This window comes from Syngnathus typhle, linkage group LG16 (assembly GCF_033458585.1).
Source record: "Syngnathus typhle isolate RoL2023-S1 ecotype Sweden linkage group LG16, RoL_Styp_1.0, whole genome shotgun sequence".
Classification (NCBI taxonomy): Eukaryota; Metazoa; Chordata; class Actinopteri; order Syngnathiformes; family Syngnathidae; genus Syngnathus; species Syngnathus typhle.
The window spans coordinates 11,142,722-11,169,820 of record NC_083753.1 but is presented as its reverse complement, the minus strand read 5'-3'; the positions used below and the strand labels follow the sequence as shown (position 1 = coordinate 11,169,820).

General features: G+C 42.1%; 1 protein-coding gene across 3 annotated transcripts in view; it reads right to left on the bottom strand.

The window, feature by feature from the left end:
* Positions 1–23,649, bottom strand: part of kif26ab (kinesin family member 26Ab) — a 48,248-nt gene extending 24,599 nt beyond the window's left edge. Inside the window, exons 1-4 of one of the 3 annotated variants that reach the window (XM_061301120.1) lie at positions 23,334–23,649; positions 21,800–22,018; positions 3,086–3,514; positions 451–635 (exon numbers count right to left, since the gene is read on the bottom strand). In XM_061301120.1, the coding sequence (XP_061157104.1) occupies positions 451–635; positions 3,086–3,514; positions 21,800–22,018; positions 23,334–23,468 (968 nt within the window). In that variant the 5' untranslated portion in view covers positions 23,469–23,649. Of the gene's footprint in view, positions 1–450; positions 636–3,085; positions 3,515–6,836; positions 6,981–21,799; positions 22,019–22,158; positions 22,372–23,333 lie in introns of those variants that run through there. The other 2 variants (XM_061301121.1, XM_061301122.1) reach the window with 2 other exon arrangements.
* Positions 23,650–27,099: the final 3,450 nt, after the last annotated feature.

Sequence of the window (27,099 nt, the reverse complement as noted above, 5' to 3'; positions counted from 1 at the left end):
AGAATTGACTAAAAAGCTTCAGTGAGCAGCTAAAACTCCAATTCTAATCGCAAGCTGGCAAATGTTTGTCTCTTTTCAAAATACAAATTAAACATGAAATACTTCAGGACAATACACAGCTTAACCTAACCCCCTTCGTGAGACTCTCCCTACTTATATTAAATGATGTAATTCTATTATGCATTCATAGGCACTGGCGCCTGTAAAGTGAAGGTTCATTTAAATTTGTGATGGAGCGTATCCTATCGCATGCCGTCATTCAACCATGGCCACAACATCAACCTGCAAATCGTGCACCTCCGTTTAAGTGAACGCCATGAACCGCCAAGGGCGAGTCTCCTCACACGCCGGCCGTTTGCATCCATGTGTGTCCTTCATGCACATTTTCCTTCAACAACTGCTTAATCTAGTCAGTCAACCTTTGGATGACAGCCTGGGGGAGGTGCTCACCTGATAAAGAAAGAGGCTGCTGTAGATGAGGAGGGTGTGATGGAGCTGGATGCACTGGTGATGGGGGTAGGGAGGCGACAGGGCGTCAAGGTGCTGCTTTTGGTCGAGCCGCTGCTGGTTATGGTGGCGAGCGGGGATGCGGAGGTCGTGACATCTCTGCCGGCGTCAACCATCGAGCTCTGGATCTGTTGGCATATAGACACTGAGCAAAGACCACAATCTGCACCTCCTTCCACTCCATTTATTCCCCCCCCTCCGCTACAGATGGACGGACAGATGCTGCAGCCAGTGTCGCTTAGCTGGAGTCAGCAGCCTTGACTGGTGCAAGCCAACGGCAACGTTGGAGCCATTCATCGTTCCTGGCCACTCTATCGAGTTGGTTGTGGCTATTCGAGTGTCATTGACTAATGACACACATTTATTCTTAATGACAGCAACTATAATTAACTTCACCAAGCTTCCCTACCTGGTATTGTACTCATCAGCAATGATTAAGTGTAAACCAATCCTGTCCTTTGGAGGTTATTAGCAACATGGTTTTGGAGGTGAGAAATTTTTCAAATGTAAACTTCAGCCTGCAAGAAGGCAGAAAGAAATTAAATGAGCCATCTCCGCCTCGCTACCGCCATGCTGGTTAGTACCTGGGCCCACGCCAGGGAAGTAGGCCCATCACACATTGGCATGAAAGGCCCCAGCACTTCAAATTCAGCCGTGCAGGAAGCGGACCTGTATGGCTCATCAAATCGTTCACAGATTGAGCCTATTAGATATCAGTTTTACAAATCATCAGGCCAAAATTTCACAAGCACACAGGGACAGCTGGTTACAAGTGGAGTGCATCAGAGTATTCCCCCTGGTGTTGAGAATGAGGACTTAAGCCCCTCAACCCAAGCTGCTCGGTGCAGCCTTAGACCCGGAATGGCTCCTTATTCCTGGTGAAAAGTCCAATTTATCCCCTTGTCAGGTAATTAGGCTGTGTCAGTGGAGCTTTTTCGAGTCAGTAATGAGCTGGCCTTCCACCCTTTAGCCCATGTCTGATGTCCTTTTTGGGTGAGGCTGGGGGGGCAGGGGTTCCAATGAATAGCTCAAGACATTGAGCAAGGTGGGAGACACATTTTTAGAGATTTCCACTGATGGAGAGTGTGAAGTAAGCAAGGCTGCTGTCGGGATTGTGGCAGAAGTCTCCTGTGAGCAAAGATCTGACTGGTTAACAGATCTAGTGGCCAAGTGAAAGCGGTCCACTTAATCTGGGTGGTCACACTCCCATGATTCCATGGCTAATGGAAACGAATGGAGGTGAGACTTTAAAATTGCGATAAGAAAGGCTTGCTTGCACGGAGGTGAGGTTGAACTAAAACAGAAAATCTTTAAAGGGGAACCAAACCCATCAAAACCATCCAATGTTAAAATGAGTCAACATTTTTTCATGAGTGAGTGAGATGCAGGCAATTATGACAGCAATTCAATTTCTGAATCATCAAGTTATTTTTTATAATTCTAAGAAAAAATGGGGGGCTGTATTTTCCTTCTGGCTTGAAAGTAAAAATAATAAACAAATTCTAAGAAATCAATGCCAGGAATGTCAATTCAAGAGACGCCCAGATAATTCCAATTCCAAGCATTACAATAATTATTCCAGATACAAGGAGTGCTTTTTCCCAACAGGGAATGGCAATAGATCCAAGAAGCACTAAAATGGGACTGCTCTGGCCTCCCTGACTTACACACACACAAGAATTTTTCTACACGCACAATTCAAACACTGCGACTCTATACTTCTTTGTGTCCACAACAGTGCATGCCCTCCTCACCAAAGGAGCCAAGTGGGGATCATGAATTCAAGCTCTTGCCTTCAGGCGCAGTGGACCACGAGAGTTTCCGTGGCTTTTTGAAATATCTGGTTTTAATGAATCGCAGCCACCAGAGCAAAGAACAGCAACGTCCTTGCCCAAGTGAATTCATAAGAAATCAATTTATGTTTACAAATATGATTAAAATATATAACCTGATCAACTAAGTTAGACTATTGGAATGAAGCCATCAGCTCTGGTTTGGCTGTGAAACTGATGAGATGACAATGATGGGGTTGTTCTTCAACTTGACATTAGCAGCCAGCAAAATTCTGCGCCGGGTTAGTTTGATCGAAAAACGTTCAGTTGAATTATTCTCGCTCATAAAGGAAGTACAGCGTGAGGGGACTCTGACCACCCTGACGTCAAAGATCCATCCAGCACTTATTCAATGTGACATTTGAAATGGCCTTGAGTCAGAAGACAAGCGTGACGGCCTCTAACGTAGAAAAATGAAGAATGAGAGGTAATTATTCCTGGAGGCAATTAAATTCTTATTTATTTAATACTCATGTTCTCAAGAGGGAAAAAAAAAACTGTTGCCTCAGAAATTTATGGTTAATGTTTATGCCCTTCAAGACTGCTGGAAAATTCCCCTAGTGTAGCGCTACTCTTTACGTGTGATGAGCTTGTGACCCAAAAGCACAAAGGAACCTATAAGTGCTCAGACTTACATTAGCAGATTTTATATTAACTGCCACTGAGGAATTAAACCTTCTTTAAAAAGTCATTAAGTCATCAAAAAAAAATGCTGTGGTATTTAGAAAGACACCTAAATGACATACCGGTTTAGGTTGAGGGAGGAAGTTGTTGACCCTGGAGATGCTCCAAACGCCCTCGAGGTACTGCTGTGCTTGGATGGTGACAGAGCTCAGAGGTCCGCTAAATTGCCCTCCTGCCACTGTCACCTGGACACTGGACTTTGGACCTGACAGGTTCCCCTTCTCCGAGAGGGAATGTGGGGCAGTTTGGCCTTTGGACAGTTGATTCGCATGAACACTGGATGCAAATCTGGAAGGCTGCGGGAGAAAGGAAGAGGCGGGCAAGGCCGGCATGTCGGAGCCAAGGGCGAGGACGGGAGCATTGAGAGTCTGGAGAGCCTCCTGCTTCAGTTGATGGAGAGGCGTGAAGCACACCTGACAGCAGGTGACGGCACCTTCCTTGCTGCCAGATGTGTGGAGTTGCTCGAACAGAAATGATGCATAGCCCGTGTCCTGTGGCGAGAAGAAAAGACACATTAAAATCTTTGTTGTAACTCTCTGCACACAAATGTTTTTTGGGAACGTCAGCTGTTTTATTCCGTCTGGGAGCAGACGTTCATTATGTATTCTGAGGAGACGATCAAGATCAGAACAATCAAAAAACAAAGAAGATAAGACTCGAACGGATTAGCACAACATCCCACAGACATTCCTCATTAAAATTCCGCACTATCTTAATGCATTTTGCTTTGTTTGAAATTGAAAGTGTCGCATCCTTCTCCATCTTCTCCAGGCAGTGTCCAGTGAAGTTTTGTCCTTATAACTTCAACAGCAAAAAGGCTTCCCTGGGGTGTTCCTCTCAGCTTGGGAGGAATGCTGAAGAAAAACAACAGCTGAAGTGAAGCTGCCACCAAAAGCTATACAATTTACATATGATAAGTGCCTCTGCGTGAAAAACAGATGAGAAACCGGCAAATGTGAAAATAAGCACCTTCTGAAGCTGGAGGCAGCCAACTATTCAAATTCGACCAAAGTCTACAGAATACATTTTAATACAAACAAACACACACACAGTCTCTTAAGAGGCATAAAGGGGGCATCGAGCTCTAGCCCAGTGGAGTCATGGCCTAAGACAGAAGCCCACAGACCAAACATCAATGTTTATGAGGCCTTTGCTCTGCGGACCCTCGGAGGTGATCACGAGGAGTGAGAGGGGAAACAATAATCCAGTGCCCTAATGCAATGCTACTTAATACATCAAACCCAGTAGACACCTAATCCATCGGACCCAAAAGATGTCTAAAAATGAGTACAAACTCCAAATTAAATCAGCTGTCACTTTCTGCAATCCAAACGTGGTCTTGGGAGACATGAGTGAAAGTCCCATCACAACTGCCTCGTTGCTTCCCAGGCAGGAAATTGAAACCACGTCAAAACCGGTTAACTACGTCCATCCATCCTCGCTCACCCTTTACCCTTCGGCAAACCCACCTCGGGGCACGGGTAGATGGAAGAAATCAATTCCCCTGCCGCTCTGCGTGCATTGTTAAGTGTTGATTTAAGGGAGCTAATAAAAAGACACACAAAGCTGAGCCCATCTGCTATTCAGTGAGGTTTTGGGAGGTTAGAGAGCAGGCTCGTCCTGTAAAACTGTCTGCAAGCTTTATGCCGAGCCCAGTGAACGGAGGGTCACGGCCGCAAGTGTGTTTGGGATGATGACACAGATGATGTGGGAATGATAAAAGTGAAGGACGTACGGACGAAGAGCGGAGAAGGCAATCCGAGCGCTCAAAAGCGTGAATCTGAATCTTCAAAAGTGGGAGATGGTGTCAGTTTTCAAGCCAGTGTGCAGATAAGAGGACAGACAGACAGGAAGGGCGGATGGAGGAGGTAGACGAGGGTTGTGGCCATTTGCTTGTGGGTGGTTATGTTGCTTTACTGCCTGTCAACACTGATCTTTATCCAACTCTGGGGACAAACGTAGTCAGATGCCGCCGCCTTATTATGGAGGAGCTTGGTTGACCGCTGTGGGGGGAGAAAGCAAACCTGCTTCTGCAGCGCTCTCCTAAGTTTGTCAGTGTCTTTGATGAAAACCAGGGCAGAGCATCTAACTGGATGTATCTCTGCGGGATTGATGGCGTGTCATTATACACGCTGATGATAACAAGCTCAACTTTTTGTGAATGATTGGACAGGCAGATAGACTTTTAACAAAATCACATCAATTACCACATCTTTTCTTGAAGAAGAAATCAAGTGAAAATGCATCTATTCATTTGAAAGGTGGTATTTAACGTCAGTCCGATGTGGAGTTGACTTAAATCACCAGAAGGTCACGAGGATTTTAAATGCATGAGTTCCCTCACTCAGTGAAGGGCACGCTTCGTTGAGGCTAAAAGCCCTCTGTGAAAAAAAAAAAAAAGAATCCAGTTGAGGCTATTTCCTTCTATTTCCCATGGTGGCAGAAAGAAAAATGAAGAGAAATTGTACCTATGTGCATTTGTCTTTTCTAAAAAAAAAAAAGAAATGGAAGTCAAACAGCACACCCTGCAGATATTTTTGGAGACTTGCCCTGTGCATGATTTATTTTGTGAGTCTAAATCGCACTTTGGCTCGAATTCCATTTCCAATTTCATTTGACCACGATTGTCCTCAATTGCATGACTCAAGACCACACAGTGCTCCTCAAGTCCTTGTTTTGTTCTTCTTTCTATATTAAAAGAACAAGACTTGAGCCATCTTTATTTACTTAGCTCAAGACTCTGTTGACCAGCACCACACACCAAGTCCGTAAGACTCAAAAGGAATTGATCCCCACTAAACATGCGGGGGCCCAATCCGGGTCTTCGGCTGAGGACGAGGGATGATCAGCGTTCCCACAGGTAAACCCGGTTGCCCCCTGAAAGCCAAGTGGGAGATGGAGGAGCACAGCTGCTGGTCTTGCCCCAGGTGGGCGCAAAGCATTAGGGCAGATTACATCCCCAGGATAAAAGAAACACATCCCTCCTTGCTCCCACCGCTTCCTCAACTCTCTCCGCCACCTGAAAAGAGACGACTGTGCCGAAAACCCCTGGAGGAAAGCAGCGGGTTTGAAGGTCTGCAAGCGCGGACTCTGATTAGATATCAGGTGAAGCTTTTAGTGGCACAGCAGTTGTGTGGGATACACACCATTAAATTTAACCACCGCTTGCTCGGAGGCACGCAACACAATGACTCAGGATGTCACACTCGTGTGTGATTCTGCCAACTGTGGGAACGCCTTGAGTGGAACACAAAGCCGGACAGCTCTGCAAATCACTTCAAACACATGTTGGCGCCTTACTTGTGACTGGATGAGATTACACAAATCAGTCATAAAAATGGATTTAATATGACCACACTTTTTTTTTTCTTTTCAATCTGAGCTATGTTGTGTAAATTAACATTAAGCATTGGAAAAATATTTATCATGCAGTTGCTTATATGCAACCTTCATCTTGTAATTGTGGAATATTCCATCAAGAATCAACAAAAAAATTCAAGATTTTTTTTTTTTAAATATGTTTTATTATTAATATCCTAAATTGTAGTTCAGCACTGGTGACGGATGCTTGACCTTAAGTAACCTCCTATTCTTTGTTGCTCTCCTCACAAAATGTTTCTGTCAAATATTGATGAGGCTGCAACACACATTTTGTCAAATTATCTCTGTTTCAGCATTTGTGACACATAAGGCTGCGGAATCGATTCAGTGTGTGACTGCATGCTAACGTGCAAAAAAAAAAAAAAAAAACATCCAAACAGAAATGACAACAAGCAGGCATAGCAGTTTGAACACAAACAACCTAATACTCACAGCTTGCAGTCAGCAAAATTTTCCGAGACAAAGCAGAAGAAGTTTGGAGGAGAGCGCCAGATATCTGCGTGAGTATTCCCTTAAATGAGCAACCCCATCTGAGAGCTTCTGGCATCTGTTCCCTCGCGAGGAACTTACAGAGACAGATGTCAGACTGCATGCCTGCGTGATTTAGGCCTCTCCTCCCTTTGACCGTCGAGAAACTGCTGACTAAAAATGCAAATGGGCTTTCCCCTTTTGTGACACTTTCAACACGTGATACAACCACCTGTCCGGCAATGGTATGCTGTCAAGGCCTTCAAAGCTTCTTCTCTCTTTAAAACCGTGCATATTTATATATCACAGTTTTGTACGTGACCTTTTCTTAAGTATCTTCAGTAATTAGCCTTTTAATTGCAGCATCAAAAATAAAGCTCTCACTTTTGTGATGAAACCATGATAGCGTTCGAATGCGACAATCAAGAACTTCATTGGTCCCTGTGGCCAGCGTGTCCATCTGCAGTGGGGAGGGGGGGGGGGCACTTGTAGCTGACCTTACTGTTAAAACGTACATAAAAAAATGACAGGACAAAGCTTTAGTGCGCGTGAGTGTGTTGTTGTCCCCCCCCCCCCATGTGCTTTCTTCACTGCTCCAATCCATCACTCCAACCTTTCGCCACTTGGCCAGTTAATTACGCTTTCCTGTTCACTCACGCACATAAAGAAAACAAGCCCCTTCCACATTGTTTGGACAGACTTCCATTCTCCCTCGCTCCCCCTTGCCCGACCTCTTTCGCTGCCCTCGGCAGAGCTGAAGCAGGATTTACTGTCTCTTTCATCGACTTTAAAAAGGGTAATCGTACTCTGAGGACTTGCCACTCAAATGGCATCTGCTTAGTCGTGCAACTCATTGATGGCTTAGAAAAAATATCAACTGTTTGTATTGGTTCAAAAAGTCATTGTGTGTACATCACTTTCCCCAAAACACACGCTGGTCTATTTGGAATGGCTGCTTCTTGCCTCGATGATGTCTCTCGAGGTAGATTATTCTACCCCACCAGAGTGAGCTCCCAAAAACAAATCAAGATGGTAAATTATAACAAATAAAATATTCAACAGGCAAGCTGGAGAGACGGACACCAGGGGGCCCATTTTCATGCTCAAGGCAAGTCCAGCACAAAACATAGTCTTTCTTTCGGGTGTTTGCGCCGATGTGGAAGTGAACCTGCCCGACTTTATTCCCAACCAATTGAAGTGGCCTCTCTCAAAACCTTTAAATTCAGCACTGGTAAGCGGACTGGAGTCCATGCAATAGGTCTGCATGCCTAAACTATTTTTATAAGGAACTGCAATCTCCACAATGACATCCACCACGCATCTGCGCCACAACATAGACCTGCTTTTAGTTGCTCTAAGGTCGAGTCTACTTTCTGCCCAGCCTGGTGTAGTGCAGTCTGACAAATTGCCCAACACAGTAAACTGTCTGCAGAAATAGAGTCCTAAATGTTGCTGTAAATTGCAGGTAGAAGCAAGAACTTTAAAACATCTCATAACGCACACATGATGAACGACAGGCGTTCACATGAATGTCTTTCGCACTGACAATCAAACACACACTATACTTTCCATTTGGAAAGCCCTCTGAGGCAGTTTCCAAAGTAAACCAGGATTGTGAATTCTAAACCATCCACTGGAGCTTGTTGAAAGGCCTGTTTGAATTGAAGAGCCCACTTTAAAACACTCACCACAAAAGTACAGAAACCAGCCTCAAGAGTTTCCTCCAAACCAGTGAGCCCCCCTTCTGTGATGACAGCCACCTGCCTCTCTTCTGTCTCAACTGTCACACCAGAGGGTGAGAGAGAGATGGAGTTTGTTTTGAAGGGGGTTGTTCCGACTCAGACGGAGCACTCACACTTTTCTACAACTTATTTAGAGCGAAAACAAACTGCTACTAGCAATGAATCTCCACTGGAGGCTCTCTCCCCCATATAGAAGCGAAACGGAACCCAGACCAAAGAAATTTACCGTGCTAATGTAATGATACATAATTAATGTTTCATTTAGATCACAGGTGTCCAACTCAAGGTCCGGGGACCAGATACGGCCCGCCACATCATTTTATGTGGCCCGCGAAGACAAATTGTGCATCAAATTCATGTGTCATAACTAGAATTGCCAATTTTTACTCGTCTGATTTGAAAATGAGTTATTTGTTTTGTAGCTTCGACTGTATATAATATGAGGTGCTCATACATTTATTTTTGGTTGACAGTCATAATGGCCCTCCGAAAGAAGCTATGACTACAATGCGGCCCGTGAAAAAAATGAGTTTGACACCCCTGATTTAGATTGATTGAAAGAGGAAAGGCCAAATATTTTAATACATTTGGTTCAACTTTTGATAATTCTGACGCAAAATACCCTACGCAAAAAAAATGGGTTAACTCGGTTCATTCTATACCAAGGTGAGCTGTGCAAGCACGTTTCTAGAAGTCATTATCTCACTAAGTGACATTCTTTGTGCGTGACAAAACCGCTTGCCTGTCCACAAGGACAATGGAAGAGCAGAGTTGCAAGAGGCTGAATCATTCTGGTGCACCAGCCAACTGCTGGAGGTTCAAGGAATATTCATTAGGAATGAAAGATGTCCATGTTCGAGATTACCATGACATTGATCTCTCAGTCAACACAATTTTCACTCATAATAGGGATTTCGGATTCCCTTTAAGCCAGGGGGGTGCGGAAGAGTAATGCAAAAGTGTTTTCTCTTTATAAAAAGTACACCCTGGTGAGAATTGAAGAGATAGAAAACAACACAAAGCGATAACGCTAACCAGCTCTTATTTCTAGCTAATTGAGATGTCTAGACACATTCAATTGAGACTCGGGAGATAAGGAAGTGGGTGGAACTATCATGGTGGAGAATAATGTGCACTAATCCACTTAGCGAATGGGAATTTTCATTCTGCATCAAAATGCATGGCTTATCAATCTTGTTCCACATGCACATTTTGTTACTTTTGTCGAATGGGAACAATAGCATCCTGCTAAAATCTTTTACTCGAAATATTTCCCCAAGGTTACTAAACCTTTTCTTTCACACCGCAATTGCTATTCTATGATTAAAATATAAATTCTATAACGATAAAAATAAATGAAAATCTTGGTTTTGTGTCAGCTCTGGCTTTCTTATCAGAAGACAAGTGTAGTTCAAGAAAATTCATGAAAACAAGTTTGAATTGGGCACCTAAAAGTGGACAAATAAATATTAAATATTTTTACATAACATGAATTGAAAGTGCAATTGACATTCTGTGCGTGGATGACAATGTTTAAGTAAGCTAAGATGAAAATGGGGCTGCATATCTTGACCCCTCCCTCTCTTTGTTTTGTTCTTTTCAGAGCTGATATCACATTTTGTACGTGTATATGTACACACACACACACACGCACACAGACACGCACACACACAAACACACACACATGCACACACATCTGTATGTAAAGCAAATTTGGGGATGCGCAAGCATGCCTCCGTCCGTGCTTGTTGCTTGATTGTCACACTGAGAGGTCAAAGGGTAACTAATAGTGCGACTCATAGAGGTCAGCGTCAGTGCGGCCTCCTGCCAGAGCGCTGGAACATCACCAAAACGACTGCCAAGAAAAGACAAATGAACCATCCTCTCCCGTATCTTGAGCTTTTCAGTTTGTGCTTAACTTGTTTACATGCTTGTATATTTTTACTCATTCATTATTGCCTCACTCAATTCCACAGACATTATTGTGTAAAACGCAAACGCTCTGGTCAATCGAACAATAACATTCTTGTGTAAGCAGCAGGCTCTTTTTTGGAAACTTCGTAAAAGAGCTAAAAGTAGCACGGCTGTCTGCCTCTCGGAATTCCACAGTCGAATCGAGTGAATTGTGACTCGAGGCAGAATGCGAGATGGTTTTTATTTTCACCTGTCAATAATTAGCCAACTCGCTAATGAGCCGGCTACACACTGTGTTAGCGAATTCTCTTTTCGCCACATCACAGCAGACGTTTAGCCTTTTACCTGCTCCACCATCAGCCCTTAATACACTGCCTGAGGTGCAATGATAGCAGACTGGAATGTTCTCCAAATTATCTCCGGGTGTGTTTTTCATAAATGTGAATGATGAAAAGCACAAGACGGATGAAGTCCAACGAAGGACTGCTTGGAGGTCCATCCAGAGAAAAGCAACATCTCATTTTCATGATTATCAAAAATTCAAAAAGGATTTCCTTTTTTAAACAGAGACATCAATCATACGAGGTCAGGTGGAAGATCTCCGTCACTCCTGTAGTATTTTAGGAGATAAAAATGACCCGGACTTTTGTCAACAGTTAGGGAAAAGCAATGAAGCATACCTCGTGAGGCTTTCTGAAAGTGCTCCAAAATAACACCATGGCTACGGGTTACACCCCGGACCTGAACTGTTTTTCCCCATCAGGAGGGTCACTATCAGGCGGGGCCTGAGCTCAAGCCAGCACAGATGAAGGGCAGCACTTTCCTAGGCTCCATTTTCACCCCTGACTTTTCCTGTTTTGACAGGAAGCAGGCAATGATAACACAGCCGCACAAACAAGCAGTGATTGCCTGCAAACATGCTGCATGGGGCATCTATTTTTTTTAAAGGGCCTGAAGCAGGAAGAAAACCGGCAAGATGACTGAATTCTAATTTGGATCAGCACCAGAACCGCTCCCATTTATAGTGACCGATATCCTGCATGTTGGAATTTTGCTGCTTTTGAAGTTCCACATTTCTGTATGTGCAAAACGGTTTGTAAAAGTTGAAGCATATTGATTGAAAACAAAAACACAACATAGAAGTGGAACCGTCTAGAATTGAAGTGGACTGACGATGACCTCAAATCCAAACAAATGTCACGAGTGTGTTTTTTAACAAAGGCATCATAAGAACGAACTTGGAAGAGTACATACCAATTTTTTTTTTTTAAATTGTGAGTAAGCAACAATTGGAGCCAGAAAATTAAAAACAAAACAAGTCTCGGGACAAACCTATAATAAAGAAGACTTGACCTCTTTTTGGTTGAGGTAATAACAAATACGGGGCACTGACCTACTATGGCTCATACACACGCTGGCTCGGTCTTGTGCCAGTCAAAAACGATGACGCACAAAGGAAGTCAATAAAAACAGGCCACCAAAGTCACAAAAACATGAAAGCTAGCACAGCCACCACAGGGAACCAAATATTCAGCGGTGCGGACGTGGGCCGAGAAGCAATGTCACTATCCAGCAGCAAGAGGAAGGGGGCCCGTGCTTTGAAGGCCAAGGGAGGTGTGTATGTTGACAGTCTTCTGTCCGAGGCCCTTTTTTTGGGAATTTGGGCCTTTTATCTAAGGCAGGAAGAGCACTGTAGTGAAACACAACAAGGATGGAGGAACAGGGCTATTAGAGAAGCTTTGTTGATGGCCAGAGCACCTCAAACGAACAAACCACTTTGATTGCCCTCTCTGATCCCCCCGCTCGCTTTTGTTTATGAGCTAATTAAGCATTGAGCAGGGACTGCGGGAGTCTCCATCTACTATTGTACCATCGTGACTTTCAATAGCTACTGTAGGGCTTTTACAGCACCTTCCATAACTTAACGACTATCAAGATATAGCAAGGGATCGCTAAATTGGCTTTGGATGTGTGAAAGGCTGATTGTGTGTGAGGAAACAGCGTGGTCCAGAAGGTCAAATCCAGTTCAAACGTAGTCTCCGGCGTCCATTTCTGGGGGAGTTCAAGTGTGCCTTGTATTCACCTCTCCAATGAACTCACAAAGAGTCCAAGACAAAATGCCCAGCGTGGGACGAATAGAGGTTGAGGGGTCAGCGGATGGCCAGAAAGTAGGAGGGGGCGAGGTCTCGCTGGACGCATGTGGCAATGACCGTGTGAAAGTAGTGAACACTGTGGAATGCAGACAAGGAGGGAGGAAAATTTCAGATAAAATTGACTCTTTGAGCAATCATACAATTTGAAGTTCAGGCCAAAGCTCAGAGGTTTGTTGTGGAACTTGCCCTGGAAACTAAGGCGCTGCTTGAAAGTCACACTAAAGTGCAAGTCGTAAAACGCTGCGTGCAAATAAAACCACACATTCAAGTTTGTCCACATAATATACTTTTACACCCCGTTGGCTGTCTGAACTTGCAGTGAGAATGCCCTTTTGCAGCTTTGGCCTCTGAAGTTGCATCTGTAGAGGTCATGGAGGGAGGTGACCTGGGTCAAAATGGCTCCAAACAGTGCAGCCATGACACATTTACCACATGCACAGGTAAGCTCACCGTGCTTTGCTCTTCTTCATGGATCGTTTGATTCTTGGAAGCATTTCCGTGTTGCAAAAACATGTTCAAAGACATACCAGCCATGATTCTGTGGGATGGGTTCATATGGAGCAGTAAATAGCTCAGCTTATTTAGAGTTTCCCAGCAAAGCATCAGCACTGAACTCGTTCCAAATAGCCCGAGGTGTGGGGACTGGCCAAAAATTGCACTCAAGTAAGATTACTGTTACTTTAGATCTGTGCTTTAAATATGTCCCAGAACTCCCCTTATTTATGGTGGCGGGTAAAAGCAGCTCATTAAGTTAATAAATAAATAAATAAATAAATAAATAAATAAATAAATAAATAAATAAATAAATAAATAAATAAATAAATAAATAAATAAATAAATAAATAAATAAATAAATAAATAAATAAATACGTATATTTATTTATTTTTTTCAAACGTGAAAAAAATAAGATTACTGTACACAAATGAAAAGACAAAAAATATATATATATATGAACTAAAAGAGTAGCAAGCAAGATATAACCGAAAAAGAATAAATAAATAAATAATAGATTTTAGATGAGAAATAAAACAATAATAACAATAATATAATAAATACAGAGCTACACATTTACGCAAATATATTGCCGCGTTCGTCGGACATCGCTCGGTTTGTGCTGTACGCTGCAAGTTCCCACAACAAGTACTTTTATAGGCGATGCTGTAGTCATGGATGGAGCAGCAGATTGGGGCTCATAAACAGAGAGGTTTAAGTTTAAGTGCCTGACACACACCAAGGAGATAAAGTGGCCCAGAGCTCTCTGGTAGCGGAGAGTGACATCATAAAATAGAGCAGCAGCAACAAGATGGGAAACATAAAGGATAGATATATTAATAGGAGGCAGTTCATGGAAGGTTTATTGGGTGAGGTTCCGCTGAGAGTGTTGACTAGTTTTGGGTGGCAGCAATTCTCAAGGATTATCATTTGTTTAATGCTAAATGAATCACATTAGTTTGTTCACTGTATTATCAAACATGTTTTTTGCTGTCTGATAATGTCTAAGACAAATTCAAAGTCAAACTCAGCAGGATCATGTCATAGACACACCATCCAGGTTTTGCAAGCCAATTGACTTTTTTTTTCTGAGAAAGAAATCGTTTGTGAAAATCCATACAGATGAGGGTGACCTTTTCAGCAAAGGAGAAATTCACAGTTTTTGCAGCAGAATAAAAATGACTTCATTTTGTGGAATGCATTGCTATGCTATTTCCTCTCAAATGTCAGCATGCAAATTGCAAAGCAATAGAAATCAAATCACGCGAGTAGTGAAACAAAACAGCAGAGTGGGGCACGTTCTTCCTGCACTCTATATGTAGAAGCTTACAAATAAGGCCTTCATAAATATTTTCCTCCACCAAAGAGGTTACAGTTTCATAATGGATTTGACCCTTTAACTTTCTGGATACATTCAACTTGTCTTGTTTGTATGTAGATGGATTGGTATTCCTTAACGGTTGTTCTGGTTGTCCAAAAAAAAATGCAAATATAAAATGTATTCAATATTCATGGTCAGAAGCATTAAGGTCGATCCAGACCAGATACAAACAGCATATAATAATAATAATAATAATAATAATAATAATAATAATAATAATAATAATAATAATAATAATAATAATAATAATAATAATAATAATAAATAACCTCAGATTTATTTAGACATTTTTAGGAAGCATTATAAAACTCTACAGTTTAGCCTATAAATGATGACCCAGCTCTGTGTCTCCTTATTCTTTCATAATACTTGTGAAAGCTTGGTCTTACAACAGATAATGATATAAATGAGTCACTCTAAACAGTTCATGCAATGTCTAATGTCAATTTTCCCCTGAAGCTATAAGCACACTACGGTATCAGAGAGCAAATGATTCACATTCCCATTAAGCAGACCCCCGTAAGCCCCATGTGCTGGGGATGAGGATATAATAATGACTGCAATAATGCAATCATAAATTGGTTGGCAGTTAAGCTGAGAAAGATGGATGACATCTTAGGCAGACTGGAAAGGATGATGGGAAAATGTGCTTGGTCTCTTTCTCTTTCCTCAGGTACTTACACGTACGTTTGCACGCCATCAATACGCACACTCATCTTCACTCACAGAGGAGGACAGTCAAGCATGAAATGAACATGAGCGGCGTGAACTTTGACTGGCATTTTCACACCGTCCCAGGATTTATGGAGCCCTGTTTATGTCGCTGAAAAGAATATCTAGACTAATTTTGCTCGAAAATATATTATATTCCCAATTATCTACTGTAGTACATCAAATGTGAAACAATGTCCTCTACCATAACTCACACGTGTCATGTCATCATCATTTACCACAAATGCTTTGGATGTGATTGAAGAATGACATTAGTAAATTGGAAATTAATTCCAGATCCCAGTCAACCAGAGCAAAAGAGGCCCTCAATACGGAACCAGAACACGCCAACTCATGCGTCCTGGATGACGGAACCAGCTATTCCCCACCAGAACAACCCCTCATTACAAAAACTAAAAGAAAATATATACATTTATTTATTTATTTATTTATTTATTTATTTATTTATTTATTTATTTATTTATTTATTTATTTATTTATTTATATTTGTTTGTTTGTTTGTTTGTTTGTTTGTTTGTTTGTTTATTATTTATTTATTTTATCACTTTGTGAACAACTGATGAGCAAACATAGAACATGCATCATTTAGCAGCTCCAAAGCAAAATAAAAAATAAAGGAATCCCTTCTGTATTTTGTTGGGTCTAAAAGGACTTGTTTTTTTTCTTTGTCGCTCATTTTGTTTATTGCCCTATTTGTGCTGCAGGGTGGCATTGGCACAGAAAGTGCCCATTGTGGTGTACACTAGCAAGCTCCTTAAACGACTCTGGATGTGTGATGTGCAATCAATTCAAAACAATTGAGAGAATAAATTAGCTTTTACCAATCCCGAGTGTGTGTTAAAATGGATTAATTCTGTTCTGCCATTGGAATATATTTGCATTCTTCTGCTTTCAGATTTATTGATTTTAAAAAAAAAAAAAAAAACTTTTCTACTGTCTCTAAAACGCCAGAGGACACCACACAATGCATGGCAACCCTCCGAAGTGGTGAGCAAGAGCTCCCATTCACATCCGCCAAAGACAAAAACAAACATCGCAATTTCAAGGGCACGTTAGGCATCGTACGCCCGATCGACTATTTGCCTTGAGCGAGGGAACCACGCCCGGAAAGCCCAGTTTGCCGTCTGCATATCCATCTTGTCAGGCGTAAACAAAACTGGCGTTCTCTTTCAACGCTTCACTATTCGCCGGGTGATTTGTCAGCTACCACAAGGCCTGCTTTCAATGCAGTACGTTTTATGGAGCCAGCAAGAGATTACCTCCTTCACCGTGCTCCTTCAGTGTATACGAAGCACCATGAAAATTTATCACAACGATGTTTCTTCAATACCCAGAATCAGACTAAATAATGGACTGTCCTCCTTCATTGTACACATCTCACTTGACTTATGGAACTGAGCTGAAAAAGCAAACAAATCGTTCATCCAATATGTAAAAGTCATCCTGATGAATTCACTTGTTGCACTTCTTGTCGTGTTTGTGTACTTTCCTCGCTTTGGGCTTTTGTTGTATTCACGCATCGACACTGTAACGTATCGCCTTGTCAGCCCAGACCGCCATTGGCGCCATTGTTTGGGTCCAGTCTGGCTCTTTTGTTACGCATGATCCTGCACCTAACACCAGCAAACACAAGCGTTATTATGCAGGGCTTGCCTTGCCCTAGCACGTAAGCAATGACCAAAAGGTCAAATATACACGTGTTGCTGCAATGTCCATGTTAGTTTGTGTTGATATAAAAACACTGTTGTCAAACAAAACATGCAGGCTATTTTTTTTTACAGATTTAATGACTTTCCAGAGGATGGACTATCTATTTTCTAAGATAACAGAGAAACACCAGATCGAGTAGATGGCGCTGTAATGAGTATTATCTAATCATCAGATCTGTCGTCTTGTTTATTAAGATTTTTTTTCTTTCATGACAAAATCTTTTTTTAGGTCAATATTTAAAAATTTGCATATTCCCACTCAAGCATGAAGTTGCACGGCGTGATGGTTGCTTGGCACCTTCCCAGCTCATTACAGGTAATGATACAGTTGCCCGATCCCAAGTCACACACCTTGATTGAACGGCTTGCTGAATAGCTGTAAGGATAATAGAATGGCTTAACATGTTTGTTGTCAATGAATAAATAAGGCAAGACAGCCTTGACAATTACAGGAATGCAGCGGAGCAAAATGGTAAGAATAGCTCAGCTTACCTGCACAGGTACCACCATTTTAATTACAAAGGATTCTAATGCCGAGAAATGTGGAATATTTAATCATCCCCCCCGCGGAGAACCTCAACCACCTGCTTTACTCAATAAAACGCGTGTTCACTCCAGTGAGCCTTTAATTTCATGCTACTCTACCACTGCAGAGCACAGTTAGTGAAGCCAACCATTTGACATTTTTAATGCTACGTTACCTTAGGTTTGCCGCCATTACCAACAAGACCTTTAAGAAAGCCCTATTCTTATGCACACTATAAAAAAAAACATTTTAACCGACAAAAATAAAAAATATATACACATACACTAAAGCATCGAAAAAATGGACCCTGTGAAAATGTGGCGGGCAGCTGCACAAAGAGTAAACAATCGAATTGGAGTGGAGAGGTAAATTGGCAGTGAGCAGCTGCGGGAGTTCACAAATACAACACGGCAGAGCAGTGGAGAGCCATGAGTGATGTCTGAGGTCTGCGCTCCACTTGACACCACATTATCACTCGACGCTCCCACAAAGACACATGCCGTAAAACACAAGTCCCACACGAAGGGATTCGACTCATCTCTCATCTTCTCGCACACACGTCGACCCACATTCAGAACCACGGGGGCAGACCATATTCTGTTTTAAATCTGCTCAAGTTTTATCACCGGAGGTGTTTTGAAAACTTTTTCTGACCCCCTTCTGTTCGAGCTGCCAATCACTTGGTCCTTTTGTTTGCCAACCTGGCAGCCTACACCTGTTCCAGGCAATGAAAGTCGAAGCCAATCAAAATCTGAGGTTGCTGGACTAAGGAGAGTTGTATAACTCGCCCTCCTCCTCCTGAGAGGTGGAGAAGTCATTTCTTTGCAACACTGCTTGTAAACACTTGTGCATGAACAACAATATAACGTCCTTGTTGGATTCTCAACCATGGCAACCAAACAGTGTTGAGTGACAGCTATTGAAATCTGTGTATGGGAAGAGAGGCATTGATTGGGTAATTACACTCGTGAAATTACACTCGTGCATTCAGGGAAGTGAAATTACTATTGTCACATGTGAAAATGAGACTCGGGTCATTTTTCTTTTAGCCCGTGATGAATTTGGACACATTGTGCACTTCTCTCTACAATTGTTACTAGCTTTTTTTTTGCTTGTACCCAACTCACATTCTGATTCAAATGAGTTTCCTGTGGATTAGCTCCACCTAATTCACATTTGAAAGACCTAAAGGAATTCTGCAGGAAGGTCTCTATTAATGAATTAGTGCGCTGGTTCAACTCGCAAAATTCAACACTGCATTTATATTCATGAAGCTCAGTTTATGAGAGGGTGTTAAACACTGCTGACTCCATCATTGACCTGCAGTGTCTGCAACCACCAAATGCTCACGAGGCTAAAACCCTTACACAAGCACATTTTCACGTGAAAGCAATCACTCAACATTTTGGGAAATAAACACTTGCCTTGGGGCTAATATACAAAAAACTTTTAAATATAAGTTCCTGATGTTTCTAGAGTGCTTTGTGAAAGGCATCGATAATGGCTGAGAATGATCATAATTGCCTATAATAATAACTTAAATTATAATTATCCCACAAATGATAATTACATAACAGTTAAAAAATCAATTCAGTTCATTCTCCTCTGACTTTGCACTTCAATTAATTAATTGGCTTACAGAGTATTGGATTTTTAAAAAATACACCAGAAGTGCATTAATTGCGTGCAATAATTGTGATTTTTTTTTGTACAAGTGAAGCCCTTTGAGACTTGTCTGTGCTTTAGGGCTATATAAATTAAATAAACTTGACTTGATTTGACTTGACTTGACTGTGGCCGAGGAGTTTATGCCGTTCAAGCCTGGCCATGGGCATCGAATTAGTCCAAGCTACAAAAATCCCTAATCATCTTTGGTGGTCACGGACACTCTCCTGACTTTATTTTATGGGCTAGCTGAGGACAGACACACAAAAACAAGAATGAAAGCCAGAATTGGCATGTGAGGATTTTATCCGTCCAACCACAAGGTCCTGTCTGCAGAGTCTGTGATTAGTGCAAAGTGCTAATTTGCTACTTTGAAGTTGGAGTTTTACAGTATATGTCCCTGTTTCTTTTTTTTCCCGTAATTCCTGGTGACCGTGTCCTGCCACATTAAGCTTAGTCCACATTTAGCAAATGCGCTTCTCTCTATTGAAATTTTACCCGTAGGTTTTAATTATGCAAATACAAGCGGATGAATTTCCGTTTGATCGGGTTGGGCGGGGGGGGGGGGTGTCCTCAACAATTTCTGCACATTTTTAATCATCTGGTGGTGGGTTCAGTCTCAAAACAAAGATATAAAAACAATTGTAAAAACATTCAAATTTGCATAACATTAAATGAACTCAAAGGCCCCAGTGGTTGTATTAACTGGGTCGCTCCCTGCAGGTACCCATCGAGTGGAAGCCAATAAATAATTGGGGACACAGGCTCACAACAAAGAAGATACGTTAGTGTGGTTTTCCCCTCTGGGTCAAACTAAATTGTTTTTGCATTTAGCGCATCTACATCAGAGCTGTGTTCCAACCCAGAGGAAACCTCATACTCAAATGGTCTGGAGGCCATACAATTTGCTATTCAACCAGAATGTTAAATCAGCATCTAAGGTATCAACGCCACAATAATTTAATGGAATATAACAAAGTAATATACACGTCTTTGCCCGATGTGGCTAAAACAAACTGCTTTGGTTTTAAAGAGATTCACCAGCGCATTCAGCAATCCGCCCAAGTTTGTTATGACTTGTCATGAATTATTATTTTTACATTAATTTGCCTTTATAACATAATAAACAAACACTCTTCCCTGAATGTTCTGCGACACGGCACTACTTCTATATTCAAACAATAAGGCTACAACTGGGGGGGGGGGGTTGTCTGGGGACCAAGCCGACTTCCTCTTCACAATAACGGGTCAGCCAGCGGATGAAGAGGAAGGGGGGGGGGGAGGCATGACTTTGGAAAACAGTCTCCATTCTAGTTTAATCGTGACAACCCCAGACACAACACTGGCAAATCCAGCAGGTAAAAACCTTGCAAATGTCGTCCCCCAAGTTGCCCTCGTGACCTTATTCCTGCCACGGAGGAAGCAGTTTGGAGTAATCATCCAGAACTGTGTCCTCACTGTGAGGGTCAACAGGTGAGCAGCTTAAACTCACATAGACAATGGCTTCATTATACATTAAGGATCCTATGAGCGTACTCAACTTTAAGCACCCTGCCATCACCATTGACCACCCCCGGAATTAAGGTCCAATTTAGCTATCAACAAGAGTAAATGGGGATCTTCCAGTGGTGAAGGCCACAAAGTGCTATTGAAGGGGGCTGCACTAAAGGGGGGGGGGGGGGGTCAGTTCCCATGGGAGAATAGCACTCAAATGTGTCGTACCTGATACCCAAATATGGATCTGATACGCACCTTACAGGGACCACACATGCAGATGTCTGGAATTTAAATCCAGGTGCCCCTTGTATACCTGCCCCTTTCTGAACATCAGCTGCTATGAGGGAGAACTTTGGAGGGCTGTAACCCAATCTGACTTTTGAGACTGCCTCCCAAAAATGGGACAACAAAAGACGGACCGTGCCGAGGGGCAATAGCAGCCCGTCACAACAACAGTGGTCTCGTAGCCTATATTTAACAGTGGTGGGAACTCTGCTAGCAGCCGCACAGGAACACTTTCAATGCACAGTGAAGGTCGACTGGGACATAACTTCCTCCTCAGTCTACAAAGTAAGTGGCGGGTTTAGTTCAAACCCCCCTTCTGCCCCCTTCCTTAGACCCAACAGCAAAATGAAAAGATAAGCATTGTTTGGCACAAACAATGGCTCACTTTCAAAACATACAATCTTTTCTGGCACCCGTGGCCGGTTTTGAAGTTAAGCGTGGCAATAAACAACTCAATAAACAAAGGTATGATTTCTATACATTTGACTTTTACAACGTGGGAGCATAGAGAACACTACTCGCAAAAAGTTGGGAATTTAGGCAGAAATTTCAGGATGATGCAAAAACTTGAACTTTTACAGGTGCTTAATACCTTTGAATTTGCATGTTTCGCTGCTTTTTGCACAATTTGCTGTTCTGTAAAGAGGAGCTGGATGGATAATTCAAGAATCCTATTCAATTCATGGAGCAAACACCTGTTGTGAATTTTGCCATTCAGCTTTTTGTGAGAGAGCAGTTGTGCAAAAGGTCCTGCATTCACAGGTTTAGAGGAAGTCAAATTAAAATTCACCTATATAGGGCATTATTTTTATGAATCATGGATGACCTACCTTGAATGAGGTTTGATCAGCCAGGACTAACGCTAGTTTCCTCAACTCGGACACTTTCTTCTGACAAGTGTCACAAAAGCCTCCCTTTTCCTCCGTCTCGGGCAGAGAAACAGAGCCGGCGCCCTCTGGGGCAGGCCGGAGGCTGCAGCGCGTGTCCTCCGCAGAGAGAAGCCTCTTCCTGGGGGTGGCTGGAGACTCTCCAGTCGGACATCCCTCCAACTTCAGAGCGGAGAAAAAGTTTTGTTAGTTTCACCTGTCCTGATAAGTGACACAACTTTTGCATGCATAATAAATGAGGGTGTTTTAAAGGAAGCGTGATTTAGAATTAATGCAATGGAACCCCGTATTTGAACACTTACTTTTGGATGCTCCCCTCCGTCAAGCGCAAGTTGACCGTCCCCATAAGCATTCATTATAAAATATTAAGCAATACACCTTAACGACTTAAAATAAGCCGATTCAAACGTTGTGATCAAGACGTGGTCCAATCATATTGGCTGCGGAGATGACTTGATGGTGACCTGTCATCTGTTGGTGTCTACTTGAAGGTGTCCCGAGGAGTTTGGAAGCAATGCGCTGCAGGGGCCAGGAGCGTGGTGCGCGAGAGGCGGTATTATTGTCTCGGAATGGGAGGGCTAAAAGTAGCCTACAACATCAATGTAAACTCAGGCCACGAAAATGGAATTAAACATCTCATTTATCTTTCAACGAAATTAATTGCGTGGTATTGGAAATCTTTTGAATAAATTGCATGTATTTTCCCCTAATTTGGATCTAAAACCAAGATTTCCAAAACACCAAAAAAATAAAACGATACCACATTAATCAATTGAATGTAATACATTTGTCGTGATATAGTTCCACGTTTTTTGTTGCAAGTTATCCAATGACGCCCAAAATGCGCACTTGAGTGTTGCCCTGCAAGCATCCGTGCGCCTAAATGCATTACTCTGGCGCCACCATCTGGCAGCGTCCGGTAACATCTCTTTAGCCGGAGAGCAGCGGCGATGAAGGGAGGTCTGAGCTGTTTAAATATTTTATTAGTAAACTTTGAATATTTCATGGTGGGATGACGTTAGGAAAGACAGCCTCATGAAACACCGAAGAACTCCACGGCGCCCTCGAATGGCTCCCGTAAAGTGGCGACATTATTTTATTATTTATCTACCCTTTTTATACAATGTTGATCAAAAATTTGATTTGCAGTGATTGATTGCGTTCTTTAAAATAACCGTATTTTTCCGTACTGTGTAATAATATACAATCATCCAAATTGAACTCGTCCAATGCACTTCTTTCTAATTGGTCCAATATTCCGGACGTCTTACTAATATAGTCTATCCATGCATAAGTTTAAAAGACCAATATCTTATACGTGAAATAATGCTAATTGCACAACGAAACCCCAAAAGTTATGTTTGCTATCTTGAAAACAAGAAAAGTGAAGTAAATCAGTGATACGCGTTTGTATTGAGCACCACTTGCTGAGCGCAACACGGCGACGCCTAGTCTGAGTGACTCGGGGCGTTCTTACCTTCTTTTTCCTTTTCAGCAAGTGACTGGTAAATCCAAAGATGATGTCAGAGTCAACGAAGATGGTACCCAGGTCGATGACGCTGGGCTCGGGTTTGCCCCCTCCGGAGGATCCCGGTGAGTTCGGTAAAGCCATGCCGGGGTTGCAAATGTCACCTACAATTATATCCCACTCGTCCTACCGAATCCCTAGCGCCATCTAACCCATATGTTTGGATCACGCCAAAAAGAAGAAAAAAACTCCACATGCTATTTTTAATCCGGGAATCCACACGTAATAATCTCTCAGGATTCCATGAAGTGACGCCATACAATCCAGACGCTCCCCATCCACTGGGATACTTCTAGGACATCATCTGAGGAGGACCCTCTGCTCCTCTCTGCTCTCTTGCCTCCCCATCACCCTCCCATTTAACTCTCTCTCTCTCTCTCTCCACCCCCTTCTCTTTCTCCTCCCCTCTTCACTATACATGCAGGACTCCCAGTGCCAAGATGTATAACCATGACATTCCGAGCAATAATCACTAACGACACATCCCATAACATTCTGTGGAAGACCCGCAGTGAATCTATGTGCAACCAAATGATCTCATCTGGACTTATTTCATGGTGCCATTTCTCTTTTAATAGTCCTACAAGATGCACTGTACATATATATCCTGCTGGCTAGCATCGACGACTTTTCTTCATGATGCATATAAACTGTAGCGATAAACTCAAAGTGATTGGATTCAGATTGATTTGGATCTCGAGCTGTGCAATGTATTCAACCTCATCAGCGTTACTGACTCCGAGTGTCCGCTTTCAGTAATAAAACTTCAGTGCGACCTCTGTTCATCTTTAATATCGTCACTGAGAAGCCGATAAGACTTCATGATTGTGGATCAATATTCAGTGAATAGCCTTCACTTCTGCATTTCCAGCTGAGTCTTGTTTTCAGATTGAACGGTTGAGGCTGCTGGGGAGTGTGGAAATATTAGTCGTTGTCCATTTTCATTAGGTCGACCTGTGTGAATTCAAAAATATCAGGGTAAGAAACAAACAGCATTTGTTAAAAGTGTTGTTTTTGTCAAAATTCTTTGTTGTAAAGACTTTTAAGGGACTAAACGTGAATTAAATCTCACCAAACATTAAGCGCACTCGTTTATATTACGGTAGAGGATGCTTTAATTTTCTCCCTCAGGGGGAATTTAATTCACTTTATAGTTTTTTACGTGACAATATTTCATCACGTGCACACAAATTTACACTCCAAGCAATTGCCAGGTCACCTCAGACAGTGAATGGGAAGCAAAATGAAATAACTCCATCACCCAGCCTCATTTTCATCTCAATTCCGTTTTCACTTTGGTCCCCAGCAGGATTGTTGTTTTAATTTCTCGCCTATCTCAAACCTTCCTACTCCTCGGTTCCTAAAGGCAAGTCCTTATGAATTGAATTACTCTGTATGCATTTTCCATTTTCCAGCAAATAACAAAGCATAGGTAAAAAAAAAAAAAGCAAATTTGGGAATGCCAAACTGCAATTATGCAGGGATTCACTGAAGTACCAATCACCATGTTTTGTTCTGTGTCGAGTCTCAAATATGGGACCCCAGGCCGAACCCCTTATTCTCGCATAAGCAGTTTGAAAGTAAATTACTCACCAAAGTTTGTACTCCATTGTCATAGGAAAAGATGATTACATGAAGATTTATAATCTCACGCAACGTCGACAAGGAGGTTGAATAATTGACATTTTAGAGTGGAATCAATTAGCGCAGCAACAAACAACATGTTTTTGTGTGTCAGCCAGAAAGTACACACTTATTTGTGTGGGCGTGGAGGCGGGGCTTGTCACTAGGCCGATAATTACAATCCATAGTAAAGATGATTTACCATGTCCGTCACTCAGCTCCACACCCCTCAGTGGAGGAGGTCTGGGTTGGGTCTTGGCTGATGAAATTCCATGGATGGAACCCCACGGGATTTGAGCTGCTACATCTGCTGCATTGTGCACGTACGGGGAAATGGCTCAGGGCATCTCATTAAGGCCTCTCTTATGTCTTCGACATGCTTGTGAGACCTGCGGCTTTGGCACGGCGGCGTATGCATGGACAAGGCTTTGTGAGAACCGTTTAGCAAATATTGATAGTCCTGCCGCATGGAGGGCATCAAAGGGAGAAGAGACAAGGAGGGATCATCAGTTCACGGTGCATTCATGAATGATTTATGTCGTAGTCTTTGGGAAAAGGGCGTTTGGATTTTGTTGCAAGATTGTCTGATTTGGCTTTTCCCATCACAGAGGTAAGGATGTCAAGAGGCAGCTTGAAGTGTCTTTTAATAAAGAGGGCCTCTGCACATTTTTTTTCCTGCAATATAAATCCTGTCATCATTTTAACTAAATTTTGCTCAAGATGAGAAGATAGCAGTTCATAAAAGTTTATTAGACCCCCAATTCTGTTTAATACAGTTTTATTGCTCGGAAAGTGATTCTGAATTTCTATGTACATTTTAAATGAAGCAAACGGTGATAAAACTACTTGTGGATTAGCAGGTGGCCAGATGAGGGTGCTGTTTTTAAAATAAAATAAAAAAACTGCAAACTCCACGCAATAAGTGCAGAGATTTGAAACTGAAATGGTTTTGTGTAATGAAAAAGTAATTTCTTCTGCAGAGCCATCAATGAATAACAAGCGATTTGGATCCAGATTTGAATTTAAATTGAATTTGTTAGTGACTCTCATAGGATAAAATTAGATGATTTGAATAAAAACTCTTTTAGAGGTTCCATCCTCAGTGGTTTTCACAGAGAATGGACACCATGTTATGTTTCCGCAGTAATGATCGGCCACACGGGTTGACCTCCACAGTGACTCAACAGAGACCCATTATTTTGAATGACTTGTTTTAATCAGGACCTTTAATCACAGCAACAATAAACAGAGAAAATACGAGCAAAGCCAGGAGAGTGATCATACTGAACCTGGTGCTGTGGTTTTTTTTTTAGGAGCCATCTGAGTTCTCTTTAAGGCACAAAACAAATGAAGGCAAAAAAAAAAAATTAAATCAAAAAATGTGACCCTTGAGACTTCTTGTCTTGCGGTTCCAACAAAAAAGCAGACGCATGAAAGCAGCAAATGTCTGACTGGTCAAGTGGTCCTAAACATTTCACAATTTTTACAAAGAACTGTTGAACTGTCGAGAACCACTCAATCAGGGAGACCACATTCATGTTCAAAATCCTGGATTCGCTTTCTGAAAACGATTCACTACAAGAAGAAATTGGACGTACTGCCAAAAGTCATTGAAGATGAGTTCCTTCCATGAATTCTTCTTCCTTACCTTGCTGTCACCTGCGCTCACAATGTCTCAACCGAAGTCCCGCTCAGCTTTATATGTGATGATTTGGGGCTCGGTTTAAACAAGTTGTATTCAGGCAGGAATGAGGCCCATGCTGGTCCGACCGGATGAGCTGGGTTCCAAGAAGTAGGCACGACTACCGGGTAGACGCCCTAACAAAGTAAATCAGATTGATGAAAGACTATTCATCATCATCATCATCGATTTAAAGTCTGCTTTTCAGGTGCCGCTGGGTTGGATTGGGTTCTCGATATGGCTTTCTTCCACCGGGAACGGTCCATGGCCATCTCGTGGTTGATGCCGAGTGCAAACTATTAACGTTGTTTAGTTTGTTTAATTGTTCTTTTAAGGAACAATGTTTGTGCACTTAACCGAGAGGCAAATACATGTCAAAATCATTATTTTAAAAATATATGTGGTTATGAT